Source organism: Dermacentor albipictus, chromosome 10, assembly GCF_038994185.2.
Source record: "Dermacentor albipictus isolate Rhodes 1998 colony chromosome 10, USDA_Dalb.pri_finalv2, whole genome shotgun sequence".
In the NCBI taxonomy this organism is placed as follows: Eukaryota; Metazoa; Arthropoda; class Arachnida; order Ixodida; family Ixodidae; genus Dermacentor; species Dermacentor albipictus.
Window position 1 is genome coordinate 47,695,165 of NC_091830.1, and position 26,696 is coordinate 47,721,860.

General features: G+C 47.6%; 1 protein-coding gene and 1 long non-coding RNA gene across 6 annotated transcripts in view; one reads left to right on the plus strand and one right to left on the minus strand.

Annotated features, from left to right (window-relative positions):
* The first annotated feature begins 254 nt into the window (after window positions 1-254).
* Window positions 255-26,696, plus strand: part of LOC139050545 (uncharacterized) — a 44,675-nt gene continuing 18,233 nt past the window's right edge. Inside the window, exons 1-4 of one of the 5 annotated variants that reach the window (XR_011508944.1) lie at window positions 255-448; window positions 4,807-4,917; window positions 7,320-7,480; window positions 8,646-8,759. This is a non-coding gene — a long non-coding RNA (uncharacterized lncRNA). Of the gene's footprint in view, window positions 449-4,806; window positions 4,918-5,193; window positions 5,336-7,319; window positions 7,481-8,645; window positions 8,760-26,696 lie in introns of all 5 variants that reach the window. The other 4 variants (XR_011508945.1, XR_011508943.1, XR_011508942.1 and 1 more) reach the window with 4 other exon arrangements.
* Window positions 7,212-25,077, minus strand: LOC139050544 (15-hydroxyprostaglandin dehydrogenase [NAD(+)]-like). Its single transcript, XM_070527061.1, has 7 exons — window positions 24,945-25,077; window positions 23,416-23,539; window positions 21,857-21,963; window positions 15,700-15,796; window positions 12,544-12,620; window positions 8,620-8,771; window positions 7,212-7,448 (listed from the first exon to the last, which is right to left on the minus strand). The coding sequence occupies exons 1-7, from the start codon at window positions 25,038-25,040 to the stop codon at window positions 7,334-7,336; spliced, it is 768 nt and encodes a 255-aa protein (XP_070383162.1). The 5' UTR covers window positions 25,041-25,077; the 3' UTR covers window positions 7,212-7,333.

Below are 26,696 nucleotides of genomic sequence, written 5' to 3' on the forward strand. Positions count from 1 at the left end.
GTCCTCGGCTCCCGGCCGTGCTTAAGCCGCTCTTGTTTTTTGCCCCGTCCACGTTCCCACCCCCTTTCCTTCCCGCTCCTAAGAAGGGGGCCAGCGCGTGGAATGAAGATGGCTCCGACTGCCCACCCCCCCCCCCCCCCTCCACGCCCCCCTCCTCCCCACAAGCCCTCACTCACGCGTTTTCGCGATGTCGTTTCTTAGCTCCTTCTGCTTCTGCTGCTTTGATGCCAGTCGCCACGCCAGTCTGATGTATTTTAGTTTGCAGCCCGAGAGGGCTAATCTTATCTGGAGGCCGAGCAGGGCCGCCGAGAGGTGGGGGCGAAGCCATCGGCGCACGGACAGTAGGGCTCGTTTGCGGAATCCCACGTCGGACCGGGTCGGTTTTGAAATCGGGATCAATGCACCCACCGGGACCCGTTGTTTTGCATCGTCCGATTCAGGAGCGCAGGTAATTTCCAGGTGACAAAAAAGACGGCCGCCGCATCCTGCTTTCGATTTGTTTCCCGTTTCAACAGTTTTCGAATTTGATGCGCTCTTTTGTTTTCCTTCTTGCTGCGCAGATTCTGAAGAACGCATTGGTCTCTCCGTCACACTGAGAGCTTGAGTTATGCATGCGTAACTTTGTCTCCTGTTTCGCTGTTGTTTACTGAAGTGGAGTGTTCCTCAGGCTTGTGCGTCGCACTTCTGCACTTGTGATTTTGAAAGATCTGATCCTCTCTTTCGGATTAGTAGCAGCGCACTCGTACGTTGATCTCTTTGTTCTTTCTGGAACTTGACTTCGTTTCGGTTTTTTGGGCAGCAGCAGCGACGATAAGCTACCAACCCAACCATTTACCTCTTTTAATAGCAACTAATTTTATGCTAATCTTCTATTAGCTGTTGTTAGTCTTTATGAAGCTGTGTTTCCGTGCTGAACTGACACGTGCTTCCAGAAGTAGAATTTGCTTAATTACTGCATTTTATTTACTGAATGATCACTAGGTAATGTCGCTCATGCACTTCAGAGAAGTATGAGCACGTTTCAGCTTGTATTATTAATTGTTTAGTAAAGGTTATGATGTTGACAGTTTATCGAATAATTTAGTGATGTCTGCACTTTATACGTATAATTTTTCAAGACAAGAACAGCGCCTGTGTACTAAGTAGGCAACAATCCACCAATAAACTAATGTCATATAAGAAAGAGTATGGGAAACGACCTTACATAACAATCTTTCAAGTTAGTTGAATGGTTTCTTACTATCGTTAGTCAAAGGCTTTGCTGCTTTATTGTAACCGATGAATGTGACAACAGTGCAGCTTTATCAGGGTTCAATAAAGCATTTAGTCACTCTCATATACGCGTTAAGAACCAACGGCGCCGACGGAATTATTTTCGCTCTCCATCTATGATTTATTTTGCGTTGAGAGAACGAGAGAAAGCGATGAACCTTATTTTACAAACGGTGCTCCATCGGAAAAGTCATCGCTTGTAACACGTCATGCGTTGCTTTGGGCTTGCGAAATTCTCTGAATGCCTTGAGAGTATTAGCACATGTATCAGCAACTGGATAACTCCTCCTGGCCTCAGAAGTAGCTGATGCTATGTTAAGAATTTAGGCCTCTGGTATTTCGAGCAGAAAAAAAAAGAACAAAATGTGCTTCCTACTTGATTCATTGAAAGCATAAAGTCTGAATAGCTCCGCGGCTGGGCATAACATATATGCCGAAAAGCCTGACAAGTGTCATACTGCATGGGGAGCCACCCTCTCCTCCCCAGTAGTCTTTTTTGTAACAACATGTAAGCGCAGGTCGGGCATTGTCGGCAATGGCTGCCGACGGTTATTTTTTTTGTGTGTGCGCATACCATGCGATCGTAGTGAGAGACAGTGGAATTACGTGGAATTACGTGGACGTGGAATTGGCAGTGGAATTACGTGGACGTCCTTGTTGCGACATGAAATCGTCATAGGTGTACAACATACTTTATATTCGTGGAATAGCCGGGGAAAATTTAGCGAATCAACTTTTTATTTAGATCCGTTAAGCTGCACGCTACAGTTACGCAAGGAAATCCGGGGACGCCCTTTTCACGGGCATCCTAGCACTGCAGCATCAGTTTCAACATATCCTAGCCAAACCTGCGCAAAACTGCATTGGCATGTAAGCCAATATTCACACGCAAGCCTCCCAGAGTAAAGCGCTAGTAAGTTAAATTGAACACCGATATGTTTTGTGACGGAGCTTGAGCGGGATAACGTGAAAACTGGTGCTATAGTCTCTCAATTCCTCCTAACTGGAAAGACATCATGGGATGACCGAATTTTATTACGCATTCACAACAGTTTCTCCTAGATAATGGAAAAACTAATTGGCAAGACTAATTTGGACAATTACCTCATCAGTAATTATCGCTCCGACGCCTGCCGCCGCTAATAATGCGTTGCGGTAAAGAATGCTGCATCCACAGCACTGTCTTTACACTTTTCCCTCTTCCTATTTGAAGCAGGTGGTCTAAAAGCCAACCTCTATCTTACAGACTCGGAGATCAATACGGATTGTTCAGAGGGATCATGATAAACACAGATTCACATGGAACAGGTATTTTAGCGACCTCCCAGAACGCTGTAGGGGAGAACACCAATAAAAACAAATTGCGGTAGGACTCGCCTCGAGATGAGTGCCGAGGTCAATGCGATTACCATTGAGGCAACGTAGCGGCGCACCGTACTGCCAACGCCAGCACGCCTACGCAGCTGGACTCCTTTCTCGCACTTCCCGCTTAAAGTCCCTTGATAATTTGAAAGTACCGCCACTCTTTGAACTCTGCCGCCGCCGTGCGACCTCCTCGCCTCCTCCTCGCCCCTTGCGTGTCCCCCCCGCGGCAACCAGTTTTGCCCCCGTTTTTCTGCACGACGATTGGTCTCCCTGTCGTTGCCCTTGGAAACGCGTGGATCTTGAGTTTTGCCTGTGTTTTTCTTTTTCGTTCGCGCCATTTTCCTCCTGAGCACGGCTGGCTCGGTATTTTAGCTCGGCGTAGCGAACGTTGGGCGCAGTGTTTCTGGTCCATGTGCTAGCGCTATGCCGGGCTGTTGCGCATATAACTGCAGCAAGAAGCCGGAAGATGGTTATGCCGTTTTTATGATACCACAACGAAAGCGTAACGGCTCGCGTAGGAAGCAGTGGCTGCATGACATTGGCCGAAGCAACTTTGTTCTGACAAAGAACAGCGTTGTTTGCGAGCTGAGGAGTCTTTCTTATAGCTCGTAGTAAAGCATCCCGTAATGCTGCATTTTTTTATCATTCTTCCGGCCTGCTCACCAGAGTTTTTGTTGCGGCTGCCAGTATACTTAATATTCTGGGGTGGCTCCATCACTTCGCACGTCGCTAACTGTTGTTATTCAGTCGGAAGCGCAGTATTATTGATTCTGCTTTGCGCCCTGAAAAAATTAGTGGCAAGTATCCCCGTAGTATTGTAGGTGATGAGCGTTCACTAATCAAAATTGAGCTTTTCTTTAAGTTTTAAGGCGAAAGCCTTTAGATCTTTATGTTTCAAGGTCGCGTTCTAAACTGGAAGTATCACGTGACCCAAGGAAGGCCAGAGGGGACCCAAAGCATGTCCACCCCTGTATGAGAGAATGACTACCCAAGTTAATTATTGAATCATTAGTGGTTGACATAAGGTGGATTAGGGAGGATTAAGGTTGATTAGAGTGTAATAAAGAAGATTAAGGTGGATTAGAGTGCATTACGAAGGATTAAGATGCATGAATAAAGATTTAGGTGCGTGGAGGAGAATTAAGGCGGATTATGGTGGATTAAGGAGAAGTGTTGATGAAAGGGTATTAAGACCGATTGGGGTGGATTAGGGTGCATGAACAACAATCCAATCACTAATCAATCATTACTTTGGTTATCATTAATCATCTCTTATACGCGGCTGCACATGCTTTCGTTTGCTTCCCGCCTTCCTTCGGTCACGTGATATTTACTGTAGCTCACAACGGGACCTTGATACAGAGGTCTAAGGCTTTCGCTTAATAAGCCACACACAAAGCGGTGTGTCACAAGCAATACTAGACCAGACGCACGAAGTAAAGCATCTGATCATGTGGCAGAAAAATTGACTGGAGTATAGAACTCGCCTCAAAGCTCCCTTTAAATCCGTATACCCCGGTCATACGGCTTTAAGAAAAAAACCAACCTCCTCACAAACATTGCCTCCAGCATTATCGATGCTGTTATTAGCATTTCTCAAAATTTTCAACCCCACTGGGGCGCGCAACTGGCCCAATATAACACGCCTCCATAGAATCCTGCGGCCCGTCCGCGGGAGCCCGGGAGGAATAGCGTGCCGTGCGCAGCCGGCGGGCGAGGAGACTCGAGGAGGAAAGCGCCGTGAGGAGGAGAGTGTCGCTACTTTCAAATTATCAAGGGGCTTTATTCCCGCTGTACAAGCTGCGCCACCTAGCGTCGCCGCCGCGAAGTCGTTGCATAGCGCGCGTTAGATTCTGCGGAGCAGCGGATAAATTGGAAATGACTTTTTTGGTCCCTGATAAGTGGCACATAGGCAGTAGCACGGAGCCAGTTCCCGAAATCGGTGGCAATGACATTCGTTGAAGAGCGGCACATTTCTTGTGACGCCTACCCAGTGACCCAACCTGGTGTAAAAGAGGTTCATTGAAGAGCGGCACAGACCACGTGACACGTACCCTTTGCTACAAGTTGGCAGCAGAAGAGGTTTATCGATGAGCTGCGCATACTCTGCGCAACATATCTAGGGATCCAAGTTGGTCTGATGGTTGGCTTCGAACCCTGTTCTCTCAGCACAGCAGCCCGACGCTATATTCAGTTGACTTGGACCACCAAGGAATCCAAGTTGGCGGCAAAATGGTCAGAGGCATCGACAGACAGACAGACAGACAGACAGACAGACAGGTAATCCAGGGAAAGTATGTGTAGTTCCCTAAGAGTGCTAATTGCATTAAAACATAAAAGCTGAGAGGAGGAATGCTCTGCCGTGTTTAAAATGCAAAAATTCCTTTCCTCTTCGTTCTGTTTTATCGGTGCTGTGTTGCGGAGCAGACAACAATTTGGGCCACCATGGTAGATGTCACTAGCTGTGTGCCCGAATGTACAATTCGCACTGCTAGGTATGTGCAACTGGGCATGGGACACTGGGTTTGTGCCCTTTCTTTTTTGCCTATGAACCAGAAAGAGGAAACGTCACTGCTTTTGTGACCCAATAGACAAGCAGGACATGATGCAAGAAGTGAAGTCGGTATCACAAGGTTGAAGAAGTCTGACGCATAGACATGAAGGAGTCGGCAGAAGAAGCACCCAAGTGTGAAGGAAGGTATGAAGTGAACAGAGTGGGACCAGATCGATCATACAGTGTCCCTTATGAATTCCACGCATAAAATTCAATTGCATTTCAATAAAATGTATATTAAACTAAACAGAAAGTCAACAGAAATTCAACACGATTTTTATCGCTGCCTTTTTAAAGGGGTAGAATAAACGCAGTCCTATAAGAAGCGTTGAGCACAACAAGAACGTCTTTGTTACGCTCCAACGTTCGGGGCAGAACGCGTGAATTTGCTGGGTCGTAAACGTGGAGCGCGGCTTTTGAGTAAACATTAGAAAAAAAAAGCTTCACTTAACGTCCGTTCCCACATAACCACGGGGCAGACAGCATTTTTTTTCTGCTGTAGGTTCTCTGCATTCCGCTTTTATGCTGTTGCGAAGGCCGCTACTAAATGGCAGGTAAATAAATACACATAAAAAAGGATTTCACGCAGGGCCTGTCATATCGCTCTAGCGAAAGCCTGCCAAGTAGGTTTCGCGGCGCGTTGGCTACGATGTCAGCAGCTTGATTCCGCTTGCTCGCTGTCCGATTTGAAGGTGGGAGCGTCTTGCAGCTTGCGCTTATTTTTGGGGCCAGGCGCCAGATTCAGGTGCTACTACATATTTTTACGTCTGGGCGTGTTTCTGCTGACTCTTATTGCTTCCGCGGGGGCTGGGCTACGGTTGCTCCACTCGTCAGCGAAAACTTGGCCGCTGAAATAACGAGATACCTTGTTCTTGTTAGCCTCGTTGCCTTCGTCTAATCGCTTACCGGCACATTTTCTGGCGGGCGGGAGTAGGAATTGTTTTTTTCATCGCATAGTTTGTAAAGTTTGCTCAGACGCGAAAAAGTTCACGGCAGTGACATACCAGCTGCCCCAAATAAATGTCGCCAAGAATTTAAAAAAGTAACGGAGAGCTTTAGGCGAACGGCAATCACTCCAGATTAACGGGCATTGTGCATGATATCGTAAGCACTTCATTATTTGAGTAAATAGCTAGTTTATTAAATTTAATCGGCTAACTTTATTTACTTACCTAACTGATAAAGTGTAGGCAATAATAGTGCAGGATGTCGAGGTGTGACTGGTAGCTGCGGTTAAATCAATGTAAATCGTGTGTGCTAATTTTTCCGAGCAAGAAAAACGAAACCTCACAAAGTTTATATTTAAAAGAAACAGGACACAACTACGCGGCCTCACGCGAGCGATAGGAGCGATTTCAAACGTAAACCTCGCCGAATATTGTACGCTGTGCGTCTTAGCATGTTGAGAGCAAGGGCTTCGCGTGTTTGATCACCACTGGAGACGGGCGCGACAATCTGGTAACGCGTCGGTGAGATCGGATCGGATCGGAAAACATTTATTGGGCTCTAGAAGAAAGATCTTCGCGGCTTCAGACGGCCTCTTCCATCTTCTGATGAGTGGCAGTCTTCAGCAGTGTGGGTGAGAAAGTGCGGCCGCTCGCTTCCACTGAGACAAGCTAGACCCGTACTTAACGAGGCTTACGTTGTCGGAGCACCGCATTTCCAGTTTCCAAAGTGGAACAACGAGACTTTTAAAAAGTCTCGTTGTTCCACTTATAGTCTATGCAATAAATATACGCTTGTCAGCTTGACTCTCCGGAAGGAGGCGGGGCTGCCCCCGAGAGAAAAGGAGCGGTGGCTTCCGTTTGAATTTTTAAGATGTTCTCGCACCATGGCGGACAGTGCGATACTTTGCAGACACAGTGTTTAGCACCCGAGCTACGCATTGCACCTGTCCGTCTGCAATGGAAATCTTGGTGTCAAGTCCTCTAATATGTACGAACGATGTTGTGATTCATTATGGATATGCTCGTGAAATATGAAGTCTAGTGCTCTTAGAAAGATGGCTCAGTAGCAGGTATCGGTGCGCCTCGGTATTCAACGAGGGTCTTTATTTGTATCCATGACATCTTCAGTGAAAATTCATTACCGATTCTACTGTTGCACGCCTGACACTGACGGAGACAAGTCGGTTGACGTTCCTCAACAGTCCTGGAACTGGAAGTAGCGCAACTCTTGGCCGTGGAATGCCGTCAAGGCGGCGCCGTTCTTGTCGTCTTCCAGGATCATCAAGATGCCCTTGGCCACGTGCTCGACACTGCAGCAGGGGCAAACGAAATGCACATGCAGGTAATAAAAATGGTTTCGAGGTTTGTCGACTGATCGGTTTCACATTCAGATTTATTGCGCTTTGTACAAATCTCAACTTCTGCTTTAAGTTATCCTTTAGAAAGCAGTGCTATATTCTTATTCATCATGCTGTATAGACTGCCAGGGACTTCTTGGCCATGCATACCTGTTACGACGCAATTATTTTTCACATGTACGCCATCTAATGTATGCCTATAGGGTGTTTATTGAGAGTTATTCAAACCTTTAAAAAAATTACATGGGGGGGGGGGGGGAACGTAAAAAAAAGTCTACTCGTTGAGCTAGATTAGTTTAACAAACTTAAACTATTGACAAAATAAACTGAAATTCACAATCAAATAATTATCTGTTTTTTGGTAAATATCGTTTAAACAAAGTAAACGAAAAAAGGAATAGCCTTGGGCTTTAGGTGCCACAACCACGGTAAGATTATTAGGCGCGTTCCATAGTGAGGCAGTCCGGAATAATTTTGACTACCTGGGCTTCTTTAACTTGCACCCAATGCACGGTACATGGACGTGGATTTCGCCCCCATCGAAATGCGGCCACCGCTGCTGGGATTCCATCCCGCAACCTCGGGTTTAATAGCGCAACGCCAAAGCACCCCAACGGGTTGAGTGAATTGCGGCACACATTGCAATTTACTAACTGCAACCGGTGAGGGCACAAAGTGTAAGTTCACGAAATAAATTTGGTGTCTGAATTTCGTGTCCACGGTAAGGAAGCCTACATAGTCAAACTAACGATGAGTTGGAAACATTATGGCGTCTCAAAGAGCTTCTGTGTTGCTATGGCTGGTGAAAAAAAAGAGAAAACTCAGTAAATCAATTAACCATGGCTACTTCAGGTAAATGCAGAGTAGAGTAGGTTGGGACCGCGTTGTTAAGACCCTTCACTCGTCGACCTTGTGTTACTTCCATATTTCTTCTTCCTCCATCATTTAGGTTACACTGACACGCAGGATTGCGCGTAATTGCGAAAGCTTTGGTATTTTCTGTCGCTGCTTATTAGTGATGCACGACTCGTGGCTTTTAGCGTGATTATATAGACATTATTGACGAAATCTCAGCAAGACTGTCGCAGTGAGCAGCACGCAAGGCAGATGACGTAGCACGCACGTCATTACGCGTTTGTCGAAATCCAGGGCCATGGCGGTGGTGTCCTCCCGGGTCTTGCAGAAGGCGGATATGCCCCACCACATCGGCGTGTTCATGGGCTCGGGGCAGATACAGTTCACCTTGACTCCGTGGCGGTTCAGGTAGAGGTCACTCTGCGTATTTGAGGAAAGAGAAATGACAGGTTGGAAGCCGGAAGTTTATTTCACGGAGAAACATGTCTGCGTATAAAAATATTAGGTTTCTGATACGCCTAAGAATATTTAAACTAGCTAAGGATGCCAACGCGGGGCAAAATAGTAACCACGAGTATGAATATGACATCATCCGCCGGAGATAATTCCCAAGAAATTCTTAGTCACGATTATTGCACAAACAAGTTATTGCTTCATAACACATTGAGGCCTGCTATAGAACTGGCGCTATCTTTCAGACTGTGCTGGGACAGGTTCATAGTTTCTGAATGGAACTACGTCTAGCCAAAACTTCCCTCTACGTTTGCTGCCTTCAGCTAGTTCTTTAGCAAGTCAACTAAATTTTAATGACTAGGACGCTCGCTCACTCCTTCCCTGCCTCACTCCATCCTTGCGCCTTCACTCACTCACTCACGCAATGTCTCGCTCGCATAGTTGACTTACGCTCATTTCTCTCTCAAATTAGTTCTACCGCTCAGTCGCATCTTTACGCGCACATTACATCTCACCGACTTGTTCAATCACTTTCCCACTTGCTCACTCATCCGACCTCAAGATACGTTCATTCGCGCAAACGTTTTCCCACTGGCACTCACACACTCACTCGCTCTCTTTCTCCTCCCCTCGAAACGGCTGCCTCTCCATCCCGCTGCCTCACATACACCCTCCACTCGCTCATCACTCGCGTCCAAATACGGGTCCCGTTGACAGCTGCGCCGTAGCCACCACAGCTCCTCACGTCAGCCCTCGCCAGCCAGACCCCACTCCGTCACCTCTTCATCTTGCGCGGTTATGCGACGTCCTAGCAAGGGGGAGCAAATATCCGCATAATAAAACCCTGCGGACGCAGCGCATATACCGGTCTCGTCTGGCCGCGAGGAAGGAGGAGATCAGCTGATCTCAATCGAGGGGGGGGACTCCTGCACTCTTCTTGTGCAGGCCCGCGTGCGGTCTGCCGCCGCAAAACCGGCGGGAAACGGAGGAAATAGAAGCACGGGGGAGCGGCGGCGATGAGATATGGCACGGGCCGAGTCAAAACAGGTTAATGAGAGGCAAAGCGGCACACACCCTGCCTACGCTCCTCGCGGGTCGCAAGCCAGCCACTACCCTGCCCCCTCCCCCCTCCTCACTCCTCCATGCCGCAGTGCGTGCTTAAATTTAGTACGCACGTGGTGAAGAAGAGGACCCCCTAAAAGCGACGCGGCCCGATGCTCTTTCGAAGCTGGACTCATCGTGGACCCGGCGTTGGCGGTTGCCGGTGTCACTGATTTAGCCGCATTTTTTTATCGCTAATTTTAGCTTGTCGTCGACAGAATGAGATACACAGTTTCAGCTGCAGGTGCGCCAGACACAAGCGCACGGCTTCGAAGTGATTGCGCTTTTGCGAGACACCAGTGGTCCTTAGCCTCTCGGCGACCGGTTTATTCTAAGGCTTTTCAATGAGCCCCAGTCACCTTTAACAGCGATACACAAATGTAATGCACCATCGGAATCTCGGGCAGACGAGATGCGCTAAAGTGCTAGGAAAAGGCAGCTATAGCGAAGTTGACAGGAAAGGCAACCTAACCATTTCAGTCAGTCAAGGCATCCGCATACGGAGAAGAAACTTCTCAATATTATGGCTAGACACAAGGAGAGTAATATAGTGAACGTAGTGCTGAAATATACGAAACTAACGCAATGCTAACAAAAAACAATGTCATAAGTCTATTTAGCACGAAGGGTAATGCAAAGCAAGGGTAATTCAAGAGGGGCACATACAAAGTTTCACGAGAAGTTCAACCTGTCATTCTGTGTCGTTGTCGTTAATGTGTTGTTACTCGCAACAGAAGGGCCACAGCACAATAATACCAAGCGCAACTACTTCTAACGAATATTCAAGTCATGTTCATTAAATAACATGTAATCTAAAAGAAGTCAATGTCGGAAATAAAATATTTCCTCTTTGAAGCATGAAGACGAGCCTGATGTGACGCAAATATTCTTGATAGCGGGCCCGAATACCTTTTCTGCAATGCGTACACCAAGTTTTCAGGAAAAGAAGTGTGTAAATTTGGTGGCCTCAAGAAGGCTCTTTCATAATTCCCTACTGAATAAGATATACAAAGTGGTACGGAAAGGCTAGAATAATCTATACTAAGCCAATATTGAAATAAAATCGCGCCTTGCAAAAGCGAGTGCAAAGGAAGAGGACGCATCAAACCCGCTCCCGAATTTTGACAGGAGCTTCTATTCTTGCCGTCAAGGCAAGAGGTGTTGTTTAAAGGCTGCTACCGCAACGAAGCGTCTGCTTCTGATGTTGACCGGGTATTTCCTGCGCATGTATCCGTGATTCAAATTACGACTTTTGCCTACCTCGAATCGTAGACCATAAGGATTAAGTAAGCATTGGCACGCCACATGAATAGGTGCACCTGCTCGTTAAATTTGTTGCCTCAAGCTCCCGCTCGATCCAGGTCGGTCGTCGGTTAACCCTAATTCTCGACGAGTGCACATTCGAAAGAACGATAATGCTTATCTTCCTTCTAGTATGGCTATTTCAAGCGTGGTCACTGAAGTGGGCGTCGTAACTTATGGCCCTCGCATATCCCACGCGCCTCTTGCTTCTCGAGTTCCGTCTCACTCGCTGATAAACGGGACTGCCACGGAAAGCCGCCTGGCCTGGCCGCCATCGCATTAACGCCGGTATCGTTTATTACCTCAGCGGATTAGGAGCCGTTCAGCTTACGCGTTCTCATTTCGTAATGCTATAAAGATCTCCAACCATCCGCCTTCCATTAAACTATTATTGACTTTGCGCCCTCTCTTAGTCGACCGACGGCTCCATAGAAGCGTAACTGAAGATTAACGGACATGCCTGCAGGAAGCAGCCAGGTTACATTGCCGGTGTTGTGGTGGAGCTGCCAGGCCTAGCGGCAGTGCACTCGGTTAATCGCATTGGGAGCAGCGCAGTTTCAATTTCTCCCTGTATTGCGGGTGTTCATACTGTGTAATAAGCTTGCATGTCTGCACGTTTTTTTTTTTACAATCACCGTTCCTTTTTTCCCCCTTCTCTCTTTCTCTCTCTTTATTAGAACCGAACTGTGCGAAAATTAAAACTACAGTGCGCAGAACATCAAACTGAGGCTAACATATAGTTAAAATAAATTTGCATTGTATTGCGATGTTCGACCCCTTACAAGTGCTAAAAAACTTCACCATCATTGGTATTTCATGTCCGTATGTGGGCAAAAATCAGCTACGCTAATGGTTCTACTTCCCTGCTCGAATTTTTGGAGGCTTTATACGCCCAGAACACTACATCACCGGCAGCAATTATTTTAATGATTTGTTGGTTGGGGAAATGTAGGATATGCAGATAAAAAAAAAGAACTAGGGAAGAAGCAGGCTGACAACTGCCACATAGAAGGGCAATACGTCATGGTGCATAGATAAAACAATATCGAGAATAGGAAAAAGCAATGCAAGAATTACAGAATTAAGGGAGGCATAATTCACATGTCCAGGTATTCAGGATTGCAGAATTCAGAAATGCTCTACACTGCGCTCTCCTAATAGTGACAGCAAAAGTTCGGTCATTTACAGGAGCTGCCTCTACGTTGAACGGAGTTTTTTTACACAGGCTACCTTCTTTGCATCGTGGCTTGAAACTTTGTTACGAGAGCATTTTTCTGCGGAGACAGAATGGCGGACAACGCGCGGCGCCAGGCTACACCATTTTTTGTTTACTCACCCCAAATGCCCTCGTCATGGCAACCACGGCTGTCTTAGCCGCATTGTAGGCAGGGATCATGGGCTTCACTCTGAGGCCTGGATGCGAGCGATGAACGAAAAAGAAAAAAAAAATGCGATTATGACGACTCCGAAGAAACAAGAACCAAACAAGAACTCGGTATTTCCTTATCTCTGGACGAGAAGTCCCCTACACACTTGGCCAGCACGGGCGAAACGCAGTTCCAGCCTCCGTACGTAGTGGCCGGAGAACGCAGATCTGTAAAACAACCCGATTCATCCGCGTTGCCGTGGCTGAAACAGTTGCCCAGCACGAGGTCGCGGGCGGCCGATACTGTCGTTGCGATCCAAAAAAACAGACATGCTACAAACCGTACGGAGAGACCAAAAGTGAGACGACATGAAAATGCGAGATATACCGGTGCGACGTTGTTCGTCACGTAATCAGCTTATCCCGTTTGGCGATTATTCGAGATGCGCAAGTACATCGGGTAAGAAATAAAAATAGTGAATGCACCTTTCGGTTGAGTTGTTATGGTGTTATGCCTTCGAGGAAATTCTCGCTAGTTCCGCTAATGTTCGACTACACACACGCGAGCACTGCGAAAAAAATGAAGCGCTGAGGAGCAGTTAATAGAGCGGCGATATACATTGCCAGAGATTCGTTTTTGAGGACATGTTTCTCAGAAGTACAGCGCTAAGCTGTTGGATCTGGAGGACAATACCAAATTGTTGTCCCCCATATTTTGGACCTTGCCGTTGGGTGCGGGAGTTCACAGAGGTTGAGGAGGACTTTGAGATGAAAACTGGAGGTTTATTTACATTATTTACAGTGAGAGTACAAATGAATTAAGTCATAAAGTCATTACGGGCTGGCAGCAACTCGGACGCTGTGGCCCGTGGCAAGAAGCTCGAAAGAGATGAATGAAGGAATGCTCTCTTGCTGCTCCCGGTCTCTGGCTTTTAACCCTTTCGGTGTCTCGAAGTCATGTCCCGTTCGGCGAATCATCGAGCCCGCTCAGGTGTCGTCATTTTCGGCCAATGGTAGGCGCCCGTGATAATGTAAGTCACACCCGGCGCAGAGGGTCGCTACATTGTCTCCACCTGCCCGGGGAATAAATACTTCTCTGTGGTATTGCCTTCCTGGTCTGCAACTGCCATCACAAAGGTGGATTGGGGGGTTGCTGCCAGGGCTTCACGGTGCATTACAGCCGTCTTGCCTCGCGGCTTGCAAGCGCACAGAGGGGGCAGGTGGTTTGTTCTCGAGCGACCTTTCAGAGCCGCAAAGCAGCTTTGCTCGGGACACACGTTACCTGGAACAGTGCCAGGCTCCCGCTACACTTTCGGGAAGAGTCAAGCAGTGGGACAACAGCTCCACATGCGGCGCACGAAGTGGGGGACGCCAACTTGTTTGGACGTGCTGCGCCTCGGGAACGCGGTAGATGTGCTTCTGCGCACTTTAATTAGGTGTGGCACGATTTGATTTGGTCTGGTGAACTCTAAGGAGGCTCAGGAAAAGGTCCCGTATTTAATGAAGCACAGGATTCCTGCCAAAAAGGTTCGATTTTGTCGCTGTTCATCTTCAATTCCGCAAATGCGACACGTACCCTAAAGTGAAGAATTGCAAAGTGAATGCGTGGAACTGGTAATTCTTTTATTTTTTATTTGTGAAATACCTTACAAGGGCCCTATGGGGCATTGAGTAAGAGGGGCATAGAATAAAACAGCTCTGCTATTTGCTGTCTAATTTACGTCCGTCTCTTTCTAGAGCAGCACAGTTGCGCTGTCTGTACGCAGAAAAAAATCTTAATAGATGCGCTCACACTGAAGAAGATTCGCAGGAGGAGGAGGAATAAACTTTTATTGTACAACCAGCACTTTATATATATGGCCGGGCCTAAGCCTCCCATGAAAGGACGTCGAGGGCTTGCCTCGCCGCCGCCTCACGGGCGTGCTGGGTCGCCCAGGTTTGGTTGTCGAGGGCGGAGCTCCGCAGAGCCTCATGCAACCTCGACGAGAGAGTCGTGGTGTTAGTCTGTGTGTACTGTGATGGGCACTCCCACAGCATATGCGGAAGCGTAGCCGGGTAAATGCAAGAGCACCGGCAGTTGGGAGTAGTGTAGACGTCTGAAAATATAAGGTGGAGGCGGGCGGGTGGAGGGTGCGTGTTTGTTTGTTGCAGACGCAGGGTGGCAGCCTGCGCCCGGCTGAACTTGGGGTGAGGCGGGGGGATGGTTCGGCGACTAAGGTAAAAGGCCTTAACGAGATCATTATAAGTTGTCAGATTGTCCCTGGTGTCCAACTCATCCCCAATGACTCCGGCGCGGTTGACTAGGCCTCGCGCAATGGAGTGGGTGACCTCGTTGAGATTGAGGAGGTGTGGGTGGACAGGGCCCGCATGGGCCGGGATTCATGTTAGGGAGATTGTGCTGTCTTTGGAGTGTGTTGCCTGACAGAGGATGAGAAGAGCTTGGGGAGAAATATGGCCTTCGCTGAAGTTATAACGGCTGAGCGAGAGTCACACACGATGGTGTGACAGGTGGGTTCTATAGTGGCCAGGGCGATGGCCACTTCTTCAGCCGTCTCGGCAGTGGGGGTAGTGACGCTGGAGGCGTGGTGGTAAGGTGGTAGGACTCCATTGCGTGTGGTGGCAGCCACAAATCGTGTGCCATGGGAGTATTGGGCTGCATCAACATATGTGACGCCAGGGACGTGAGCAAGGGCTTTTATGATAGCTCCGGCACGAGCTTGGCGCCGGGCCCTGTTATATTCAGGGTACATGTTTCTAGGGATAGGCTCTATGTAGATCCAGTTACGGATGCCGGTCGGGATCGGTTGTTTGGGGCCATGTTGCTGATGGTAGGTGAAGCCAAGCGTGAGTAGAATAAAGCGTCCCGTTTCAGTAAGGGTGAGCTGTTCAAGCTGAGATTCGCAGTGTGTGAGCCTTTACGCAATGAGCCTGTTAGGGCAGATATATACGAAAGGGACGCAGCTCGTAACAGCTAACACAGGAATAAAAAGGAATTGTCAAGAAAAGGTTTTGGTGTCGTTTGCGAGATAAATCTAAAACCCGCCATCACAAAATTTGACGTATTTTCTTTCGTTTGAACACATTGTCATTTTCACTTGATGTTTTTAGAAAGCTGCTGTATCTCACCGGCGTCCGAGGCGACGTTGATGATGTGTCCGCCTTTCTGGCCATTGTCCTTTCCCATGTACTTGAAGCCGAGGAGGATTCCGCAGAACACGGCTTGCTGCGTGAACACGTTCGCTTTCAACAACAGCCCGTCAAAAAAAAATGAAAACGTTTGAATCAAGCGACATGACGATTGAAGAGATCACAGCGAAGACAACACCCCCCTAATATGCAGCCTCAGTAAAAACAATGCTTTCCAGTGTCGCGCCACTGGCGTTACGCCATGCAGTTGCTGCTTCAAATGGTCTTACTAGTGTTTAACCATGTCTGGAAGGGCTCGTTCGAGCGAATTAATGTAACGTGCGGAATAGTTATCGGTAAGAAATTACACCACCGCAACTTTAACCTGGGTAGTTCATTAACAGGTACTCATCCTGCCGACTAATAATTCGTCGCCCTTTCATTGATTTCTTACGCGCCGACTTGTTTAGGAAATGCTTTTATACATGCCTCACACAACATTTGCCAGTCGTGAACCTTTCTCTTTTGCACCATGAGCCAACCTGGCACAGCTTGAACGCGAGTGGTGCCCTGCGCGCACTGTTAAATTAAATTAAGGAGTTTTACGTGGGAAAACCTCCATCTGATTAGGAGACACGCAATAGCGGGGTACTAGAGCCAGAATAAATTGGACCACCTGAAGCTCCTTATCGTGCACCCAAATCTAAGTGTACGAGTGTTTTTGCATCTCGCCTGCATCTAAATGCAGCCTCCGTGGCCGGCAGTCGGTCCCACGACCTCGTGTTTAGCAGCCCAAAATAGGCTCATTGTCATGAAAGAATTAAGGATAAAATATATTCGGAAGCTCTCCCAAAAATTGCAATGGATTTTCATAAAAGTGCATTTCTTGCGGTGCAATGCGCACATATAGGAGAGCGCTGTCTCTTTAGTGTTTTCACACACTGACGCGTTAATTTTCTCGACGACAACTTTCCTGACCTAAAGGGACATCAAAGATGAACGTGAAGTCGGGTCGAGTTGATAGATTGCATCTATGGCGATATCAGTGAGGCTAGCTTTAGAACGGGCGGTGACCTTGTAAGCCAAGAAGGACGCAACCAAAGAGAGGCGGCTCACGACACCTGGTTGAAGTTCCTCGACGTGACGTCATACATTACGTCAAGGTTAGTTAATTCTCCCTCGATATGCTGAGGTTGCCTCGCGTTGTAATGGGACAGGAAACCGAACACAGCTACACGGGCTAACTTAACCTGAGCGAAAGAACACGAAGAAGTCGTAAATAATCTGGAATCTGACTTTGACGAAGCGGCACACAGTTGGGAAAGCGATACTTTGAGTTTTGATTTCTTCCGTCTTTCTTCTTTCCTATTCCGCCAAATCAAAGAACATCAGCTCTCTAATGGAAAATGCGCCTGTCTTTGGTATCTTTTGTTTGTTTATATTTGTTGGCCAATTAGGTGGCAGATACATGGAGACCGTCTTCCACCCGTATTCCCCATTGCATTGGAGCACTTGTCTATATGTGCGGCTGTGATCAGTGAAATTTGGCAGAGAACCGAAACTGAAAACCCGCGTGACGCTCTTAGGTCCCGGTAACGGTGACGTTATGGCGGGGCAAGAGATGAACGCGCTGGCGCCGCACGACGCGTCGCCTGAAATACGTTGCAAAAATACGTCCATGTGGCTGCCGTTCCAAAGTCGTAACGGTGCTCAGCAGCAGCAGCAGCAGCCGTACTTCGAGATGAACTCCATCTGCTTCCTGCAGGCACCGACCCTTTGCACCCTCCACCACTAGTGCTTTATTGTGCCTTTAACACAAACGCTAACGTGCTATGCTAACTTGAGACGACGCGAGCAGCTTGTGGTTGTCGCTCTCCAAATGACCGGAACTCTGGCTTAGCGTTGGGCGTTTATCCTGGAGAGAGTCGGCCTTGACCTTTAAGCGGGCCATTCTCGCAGTTTGAAGGTTGCCAGACACGCGGGCAGCGGTCGCACGCGTGGGCACACATCAGCGTGACCAGTTTGCCCCTTGGGAGACAGACAGACAGACAGACAACGAACTTTATTTAGTCCTGAGGAGCTACTTTCAGGACCTCCTAACGGGAGGCCATTGTAGCCGCTGGCCGCGACGGACTGCTTATTCGGAGCGCTCGTAACGTTTCTAACCGGTTGTTTGGGCTATTCGCGGTCCGCTGCTTGCCCGAACATTTGCTTCCTCCCCTCCCACTCACGGAGACGCGCACACTCCTGCCCCCTCACCCCTGCTCCAGGCACGCACAGCAATAGAGCACCCACTGATGTCCATGCGTGTTTGTGTTCGCGTGTGGGGGAGGGGACCTAGGGTTGATGTGTTGAGTTTTATGACGCGCTCCCCGAGGAGGCGCTACGTCGTGGGAGGCTGGGTGGAACGGTCTGGAGCCATCATCGGACCGGCTTGACGGCACGTGGCAGGCATTCAGAGTAAATAAACACCGCCGACGAGTCGTCTTGATTCTTGTTTTGGGCTTCGGAGTCGCGCTTGTTTTGGTTTCGACATCGTCTCGGATTTCCTTCGCTTACACTGTCGCGTTGCTTCACGTTCTTCTTCGAAGTGGGCGGCATGCAGCAGACACTGGTCCTCGCGAAATCCCTGCTTACGCGTTGTGCCTTTGATAGCTTTTTTGTATTTCCGGGTCAAGAAGCATCTTTCTCTCGGTTTAAAGCGAAGCTTTCTTTGCGTATAGGCCACCGTGATCTCGCGTCCGCCGGTTGATCGGTCGGTATCTCGCAGCGTATGAGAGAGACAGAAATGAAGGGGAAAGGCAGGGAGGTTAACCAGACATCACTCTCCGGTTCGCTACTCTACACTGGGGTTGGCAGATAAGGGTTTGAAAAAGGACAGAGAAGAAACGGTTAAAAAGAACAGCTTATGAAATTTCAGCATTGAGCATTTAGCTAACCACTAGACAAACGCTTTGCTTTACACAGGTTGAAACATGTGTTTGAGTTTCGGTATTCGTTATTTAGTTTCATACAGTGACAATGAGGGTAACAAATTCAAATTAACTGCAAAATAGATTGAAATTATATCTTTAGTTGACTCATACAGTTCGTGTCGGTCTGCAGTTCTTGTCAGCAGTCGATGACTTTTCCTGTTTTCAGTGCTCGATATGGGGTTTGATTTTTGTAGGCACGTAAAACCGGTATGCAAACAACAGAGTATTAACGTATAAGATTATCTTACAAAGAGCAATTATCATGGCATTGTTTTATTGGAAATGACACGTACTGTTTTATTCAGTTCTTCGTTCTTACATAAATAAGGCCCGCACATCCTGAAAGAAAAACAAAGCATTTTCTAGATGTTCCGCGCATGCGCTGCATAGCTCTCAAACGCGTTCTCAGCAGCCTGCTTCCACAGTGGAACGTGTTTCTCAATAACCGACTCGCACGTTGCTCAACGTATTGGCTAACGAGCTGGCCTTCGGTTGACTTCGCCAAACGTTTGCCTCCGCCAGCTGCCTACAGACCGCGTTCTGCTCGGAGTGACCGGCGCTGTGTCAGTAAGTGTGCACTAGAGCTACGTAGCTATGCAGTAGTAAAGCAATAGATAAACACAGCCGCTAATGAACAGCTCGGCACGCGCCGTGCGTCTCGCCTGCGATAACGGGGCGAATCCCCAGTCGTGTTTCTCCGCATGTGTGCAATCTGGAGGCGCGGGCAATGATGGTACACCTTGTTTATTTGTTTTTTTTTCTGTCGGTCTTATTTACTGTGTGCTGTAATCCGGCGCGTAACGCGAAGCTGCATTTTCCTCATTCTTTTTTCTTTCTTGTTCTATTTTCCTTTGCGGTGAGCAGTTTATACCGCGCGCTTCTACAAGGAATGCCTGCCAAGTCATGCCACGTCTTATGAAACACTGACTCTCAAGTGGAACGAGAAAGAAGCACTGCCGTTACGAGACGCCGAGGGATCCTGGCATGATTTGAATGAATTCCGGGATATTGTGCGCCGAAACCCCTATGTGGTTATGAGGCACGTGGTAGTGGGGGACGGCGGATTAATTTTGACCACCTGGAGCTCGTTAATGCATGGTGTATGGTGCATGGGTGCCTTCTTTTTTTTATGCGAAGCATATTACGAGAGCTCAACCCAGCTCCTCAGGCGCGGCGGTGTCGCCTTCAATGACCTTTGACCCCATGCCATACCACGTGACAACGTGACGTCACGACAGAGGAGAAACGGGGCTCCAACTCGCGCCGTCGCTCGCGGCGTCGCGGTGGTATAAGCAGCTGCACTTGTTTCTCGGTGGCTTTGGCTCAACTCTTGCAAGATGGGCTGGGTGGGAATCGAACCAGGGCCTCCGGAGTGTGAGACGGAGGCGCTACCACTGAGCCACGAGTACGATGCTTCAAAGCGGTACAAAAGCGCCTCTAGTGAATGCGGTGTTGCCTTAGAAACGAGCTGTTTCTAAGGCTCAGGCGTGCGTCGCTTGCTCAGGCGCACATTTCGTTGCCGCGCCGAACGCTGCGTTGCTCGACGCTCACCGCGTCCAATGCGGGGCGCGTAGTCGCTGCGCCGTAGCCCATTGTCTTACACCCCTTGGCGGGTCGACGGGAACGCTGTCGCGTTCCACTCTTGAAGGCGAAGCAGAGTAACGCATGAGTTGTTTCTTCGTCTAGCCGAACCAAATATATCCAAGCAACAGCAGTTCACCAGGCTAAACAGTGGTTCAACAACTAAAATAAAGGCTAGTATGCTTCGCATCCTGGGCTTAACCTTAGCTAAGCCACAGCCATTTTTTTTAATTTCGCCCCCATCCGAATGTGGCCACCGCGGTTGGGATTCGATCCCGCGCCCTCGGGCTGAGCAGCGCAAACACCAAAGTCACTATGCCACCGTGATCATAATTATCTCATATCGCAGCTTTCTGCGGTCACAAGCGTACTCTGGAGAACTCGCAGATGAGTCGATCTGCTCAGACTCTCTCAGTTTAAGAGTTTAAAAATGGCGCCCGAGAACACCAAGGTTCAATAAGGAGTCAAGGGGCCGCATCACAAGGCGCAATGACGAAACTCTATTTCGTGATAGCGTATAGTGTGATTGCTGACTTACAAGTAATGAATATACGCATGATCACAAGTACAAAGGAAATTCGTGGCAAAAAATGAGCTTATTGTAGCATTTAGAGTGTTAATTTTATATATCTTACGATAGTCACTTGAGGAATTTCGTGATTTGTGCAGTACACATTAGTTAGCGCGGATTAAATAATTTTGTGTGGGTTCGCCAGCTGCATGACACCGCTATAACTTCTACAGTATGATTTGAAATTTATCGATTGTGTTACGTCGAAGTAATACTTTATTTCTTGAAGACAAATCGTTTGAATCCGCTCTTTAGGTGTTAATGTTTGAGCTTTGTCGAAGAAATTGTCAAAACTTTCATGATTTTTCCTGTATACGATATGAAATGAATATCGCATTTTGATTCTTTAAACATCTGACCATGTTTTATCTCCTTGTAATAAGTGTAGGCGCTTTCTAGCGCAAAGGTTCTTCGCTCTGCTTATCTTTTTGACGTTTATTTAACAACTCGAAATTCTTTTATACTACAGTGTTAGCGCTTTCGCTGCAAAACGCTAAATTTTCTTGGTCATCTACGGTTTTCTGACTAGCTGATAAGAGACAAAAGAGCGTCTTCAGCATCATATCAATATACGTAATTTGCTTTCCTGAACTATTTCTTGGTTCTAGCGTTTAAGCTGTTAAGATTACAAAAGAAGAAAGTTAGAAATGACGGCTTCATTGCGTATAAGGGCTGGAACACTTAATTGACATTTTTTCCTAAATCCAAATACGTTCACTTATGCTGCTAATTTCACATGTTTAGTACAAACGCGTACACAAATACAACACAAACTTCTAAGTATCTAGAGCAGCATTAATAAATTGCCGGAAAGCTTTTCTTAGTGTTTTTCTTCCAGAAATAAACCAAGAGAAAAAAGAAAAAGAAAGCCATATGGATACAACTAAATATAGGAAATATAAAAAAAAACAGCATTGAAGGTTGTATCATTTACGCATTACTCTGTCAGCGAGCTGCCGAATCAGGCCTGAATTAGGCCTGGATTTCGTCTGAATATTTACGTGTAGATAAACTTGAAAAGGACACTCACAGCATTTATGGCGAAAATCTTCTTCCACTTAGCCTCCCCAGCAATGCCGGCATTGTTGATGACTATGTCGAGGCCACCGAAGTGGGAACGGGTCTGGCAGAAGCAGTCTTCGTAAAAAAGAAAGGAAATGCAGTTACTGTAGCAACAGAAAAAAAAAAATTGGGAACTATAGTGGGACCCTCTGATATTACGCGTCTCATATCTGCAGATTTCCAAGCTAGTCGCTGTGAACAACGACAACCGCAGGAGAGACAGAGAGAAGAAGAAAAGGACAAAAAAAGGTGCAGTGCAGTTACCATTTTGATTAAGGATCGAGAACAAGGGTTAACCGAAATCGTGTCTGATTGGCTACCCCGTTTACACTTGGGAAAAAAGAGGTAAAAAAATAAAAAAGAAGTCACAGTGAGCCAGTGTTCGCACACCAGCAGAGGAATGTTCGCTCGCTCAGCCACAGATGATCTTATAGTCTAACTGCGTTCAAAACACACATTCTCGCTATTGTATACATCGACACTGCTTCGTTTTATGTTGAAGTACTGTGCTCATACATGCTCTATATGTGTTAGGTAGCATTATTTTTGCTAAATTTATGCGCTACCTGATTACCTCGGTTTCTGCTGTTGGCCACCTCAGTGCGGATATATAATTTTCGGTGCTACCACCTTTGTCGGGCGTTGAGTTGCCTTTAGCTGCAGCAACCGAGAGAATGTGTGTGTCTAAAATCATTCTTCACATTAAAATAAAATGAATAAAATAAATAAAGTAAATGAAATAAGTAAACTGACTTGTACTACAAGAGTACTTGAGCTAAGCTCCCATAATTACACTTTTCCGGCAATGGTCTGTCGCCCAAGCTGCTGAGGTTATAGACGGTTGAGTGTAAGCAGTTGAGTAGTCGAGTGGAGTTCACGGTCGAGTGACAGGCGGTGGTGCCTAAACTGTTCCACAGTTTCCTCACACAAACGAGAATTGCATGTGATGCTGTTCGCCATTCCGATGATGAATAAATGAGAAGGAATCATAACTGCAAGCTCCTGCTACCTCAATGGGCAAAGTGAGAAATCGCAGCGCCCGCTTGTACCCTTGTCTCATAATACATGCTATCGGGACACTGAAGCGATACAGTGCCGCTGAAATCTCAGGTGTGCCGCGGACTTCATTCACAAGTGCAGTCACACGCTTTCACTTATTCCTCCAGCCATGCCGATAAATTGCGGACAGCATTACCGGTTGTGGGAAAAAAAAGTCCGATAAAACAAACTGACTCACTTTGATGTTGCAGGGATCTGCAATGCTTTGCTCGTGTTCGGTCTGTGCAGTGGAAATCCTTTTTCTCGGTGCAAACCTTCTTTATCGAGCATCCACACCCATCGTCAAAGCGCAACGAGCTCAAATTTCATTGCGTGCATGTGGGTTTCACGCCAGTAGCCACAAGGGAGGGTAGCCCCAACGGCGTCAATTACCTCCGAAGGATGGGTGCGCCACCGTGTTTTTAGCCTATACCCCAACCTCCGCAACCTTCTGCTCCAAAAAGTAAATCTTCGGCAAAATAAGCTCACCGTCAAGTTCTTGGTCGTCAGTGACGTCGCACTTCAAGAAAATGCAGCTGTCCTTCCCGTACTTCGCCTGAAACTCCGCGGTTGTCTGCTTGCCTACAGAGCAATCCATGTCCAGAAGAGCTACCTGCAAGACGTAGTCGAATTACCGCATGTCCAATTGCACACAAGAACTGACGGTGAGCGGTATCAGTCGTACAGAGGCAACAACATTGATTACATGGGCACGTTAAGTTAATGAGCTTCTTCAACTAAAGTTTGCTGTAATTGCCAGGGAGTTTTAAATTTGTGTTTATACTCATATTCTTGGTAAAAGAGAAGCAAACGAAATGGTTGAAATAGGAGTGTCCGATGGTGGTAGCCAAACCTGCAGTCACTGTAGGGCGTGTGAGGAGCTCTATAACGAATGAAATACAGTGGCGGTTGCCCCGTCGTCGGCTTTATTAAGCAATTATGTGCACCTACTGTCACCTACTGTCACTCTTAACATTTATGTCCTTAGTAAGGGGACGGCTCAGGGTCAAGGTGGCCCATGTGAAATTTCTCATCCGGAGGGTCCTTGTAGAGAAGGGTTTAAAAAAAATCAAATTCTGTGGTAGTACTTGCGAAAACCACGATTTTGTTATACAGCCCGCCATACGGGGGAACTCAGGAATAAATGTCACTACCGTGTACAGTGCACCAAATGCCCGGTACGAGGGTGTTCTCGCATTTCACCCCCATCAAAATGCAGACGTCCTGACCGGAATCTGATACCGTCAGGCACTGCTTCACAGCTCAACGGCAGTGCCAGCATAGCGGTTTGTAACAAATATTTGAGAGCAGGCAACTGGACAATAAACAGGTTGTTCCCTCAAGCTTCGAGTCTGCCACAGACGAAGCTCTCAACTATGGGACATTTGGTTGAGTCAAAACAGACAAGTATATGTTTACACGTTCAGTAAACAAATTAGGGCGTTATCGTGCGCAGCAGCGATATATTGAGGCTTCCAGAAACTAAAACCTCGCGTGCTGTGTGTGTCCGCCATTACTGCGGGGTGCTCTCAGCGATATCAGTCACAGCAGGATAGCTTAAGTGAAGACAAATCGCTGAGGATAGTCACGTGGTATAGGTTTGTCGGAACCAGCAAAATAAAATGCAGTTACTTTAACCGTAGTGAAGGCACTGTAATTTTGACACCTGTCGTACGCTATCTTGCTCAACACACGATGAATCAACATGGTCAGTGATTCGGGACAGCGATATGCAAAACATCCGTGATCAGTATCGCAACATTTATGAAAACAGACCCGTAGACTTCAACGTACATTCATGCATAGCATCGCTAAAATTTACCTAACTTTGCTACCTTAACGGAAGTATGAGGTGGTAAGATTTATTGTTCAAGGGCAACTCTTGTTTGGTGGCGAAAAGTGTAGCACCACCTTAAGTTCTTTGCATGCGCACGTGCATTGCTAATGCCATTGATAAAATGCGGTTGAAATTTTGAAGCCCTGCCGCACTGCCTTACGTCGCGTATAAATGACATCACCTTGCATCCCCTGCCGAGGAGGAGGTCGACAATCGCCTTCCCGAAACCTGTCGCTGCTCCCGTTACGAGGGCAACTTTTCCCTTAAGGTCCTTCATGGTCGTGATTCCGTGCGTCCTTGCGTTCTGGCCTCGGGTGAGCCTCTGAACAAGTATCCCAGCAAGGCTCCCTTCTTATGCGAAAGAAAACCATGGGGTCACCGAACCAAAACTCCATCAACCTTGTTGAGCCCCGCCAATCCTCTCCGGACGAATGGGCCATACCGAGAACACTTGGCCCGGGTCAGTTTGTTATTAAGCCACACTGTGTGTATGTTTCCACGGTTTCTCCCCAGTTTCGGAAGCCATCTGCCAAAACAAGACATAAACGAACTGCGCAGGTTTCAAAGGCCCTGCGCGGGCGCCACCGGTCAGACTTGAGTGTTCAAGCCGACGTGTCAAGCTTTATGTGCCTCATGCCGAAGAGTGTGCATACACGTAAGAGCGCTTGGCTTGGTCTCGTTCTTCGGTGCAGTCTGAGAACCTAAACAGTCGGCGTGCACGCGTGTTTGTTGAAAGCGTGGCTGGAGCCAGCCATCTCGCGGTTTACGTAAGCAAGGTGCCCAGTTGTAAAAGCTTCGCTCCCAATTCTGGCTCCCTCGGTGCTTTCATCGCGAAAGCGCGCCGCGTATCGGAGCGTCTTGCGTAAACAAGTCTGCACTAGTCGTTTTTACTGCCAGAGATTGATCTTGGCAAGCTGTCTGGCTGTGTATGTTTCCTTGCGTTCTCTTGCTTCAGTAGGAGAAAACTTGAGAGCTTTCAATTTAAGTTTGTTGACGTAGTCTTATGCTGTTGAAACGGAGGCCGCGGGAGTGTTTTTCATATCAGAAGAAGGTTGCTGCCGCTTGCGTGCCAAGCATGTTTGGGCAGGGCAATTGGCCCGGTTCCCACGGAAATGTGCCATACGTCTAGCCGTATTAGAATATACGCAAAAAAAATATCTGCGGGCTTCGGACACGCTCAAGACTGCGTACAGCAGCAGGGTGAAGGGGGCTCATATTGCTCTGGCCATCATCCACGCGTGAACCATACCGCTAGTGGAAGCGTCCGAAGCATCTACCAATTCGGACACCCACAGAAGTTTCGCAAAAGGAACGATCGCAACCTTCACATACCGTATAGCGACACTGTTATGCCCAACTACCTGTCCACGCCTGTTTCCATGGTAATGAACGGCTTATTGCAGAAACAAAGAGCTTCCTAACAGGGTACCGTCGGAGAGCTGTCCAACCTTTACGACGGGCCGCGAGGACCACTGAACTCGTTGTGAAATCATCTCTGAGATGCTCACAACGATTCTGTCAGCGAGATTCTTGCTGGTGCATTTTTGAGCCATTGATGATACTATTTCACGAACCAACAAGTACAGCGGCATGCATTAAATAAACAGAACCTTTTACAAGTTCAACAGACGGTCGTTAGTTTGCTCGTGCTATAATGCTCACGTCAAAGGTCAAAGCCTATCCTAAGACGTTGCTGGTGCAAATACTGAATCAATTGTTGCAAGCTATCTCCAGCGTTTGCTAACAGAACAATATCATCTGCAATCCACAGGTTGCTGGGATATTTGCTCTGGTTCGTCGCACCTAACTGTTCCCGTTCAACGCATGCCTTGAATATACATCTGACAAATAGTGTATCTGGTTGAGAACCTTTCTTATCCAGTTTTTTCCAGCTTTCTTGTGGAGAATGACAGTTGCTGCGGCTTTGTAGAGG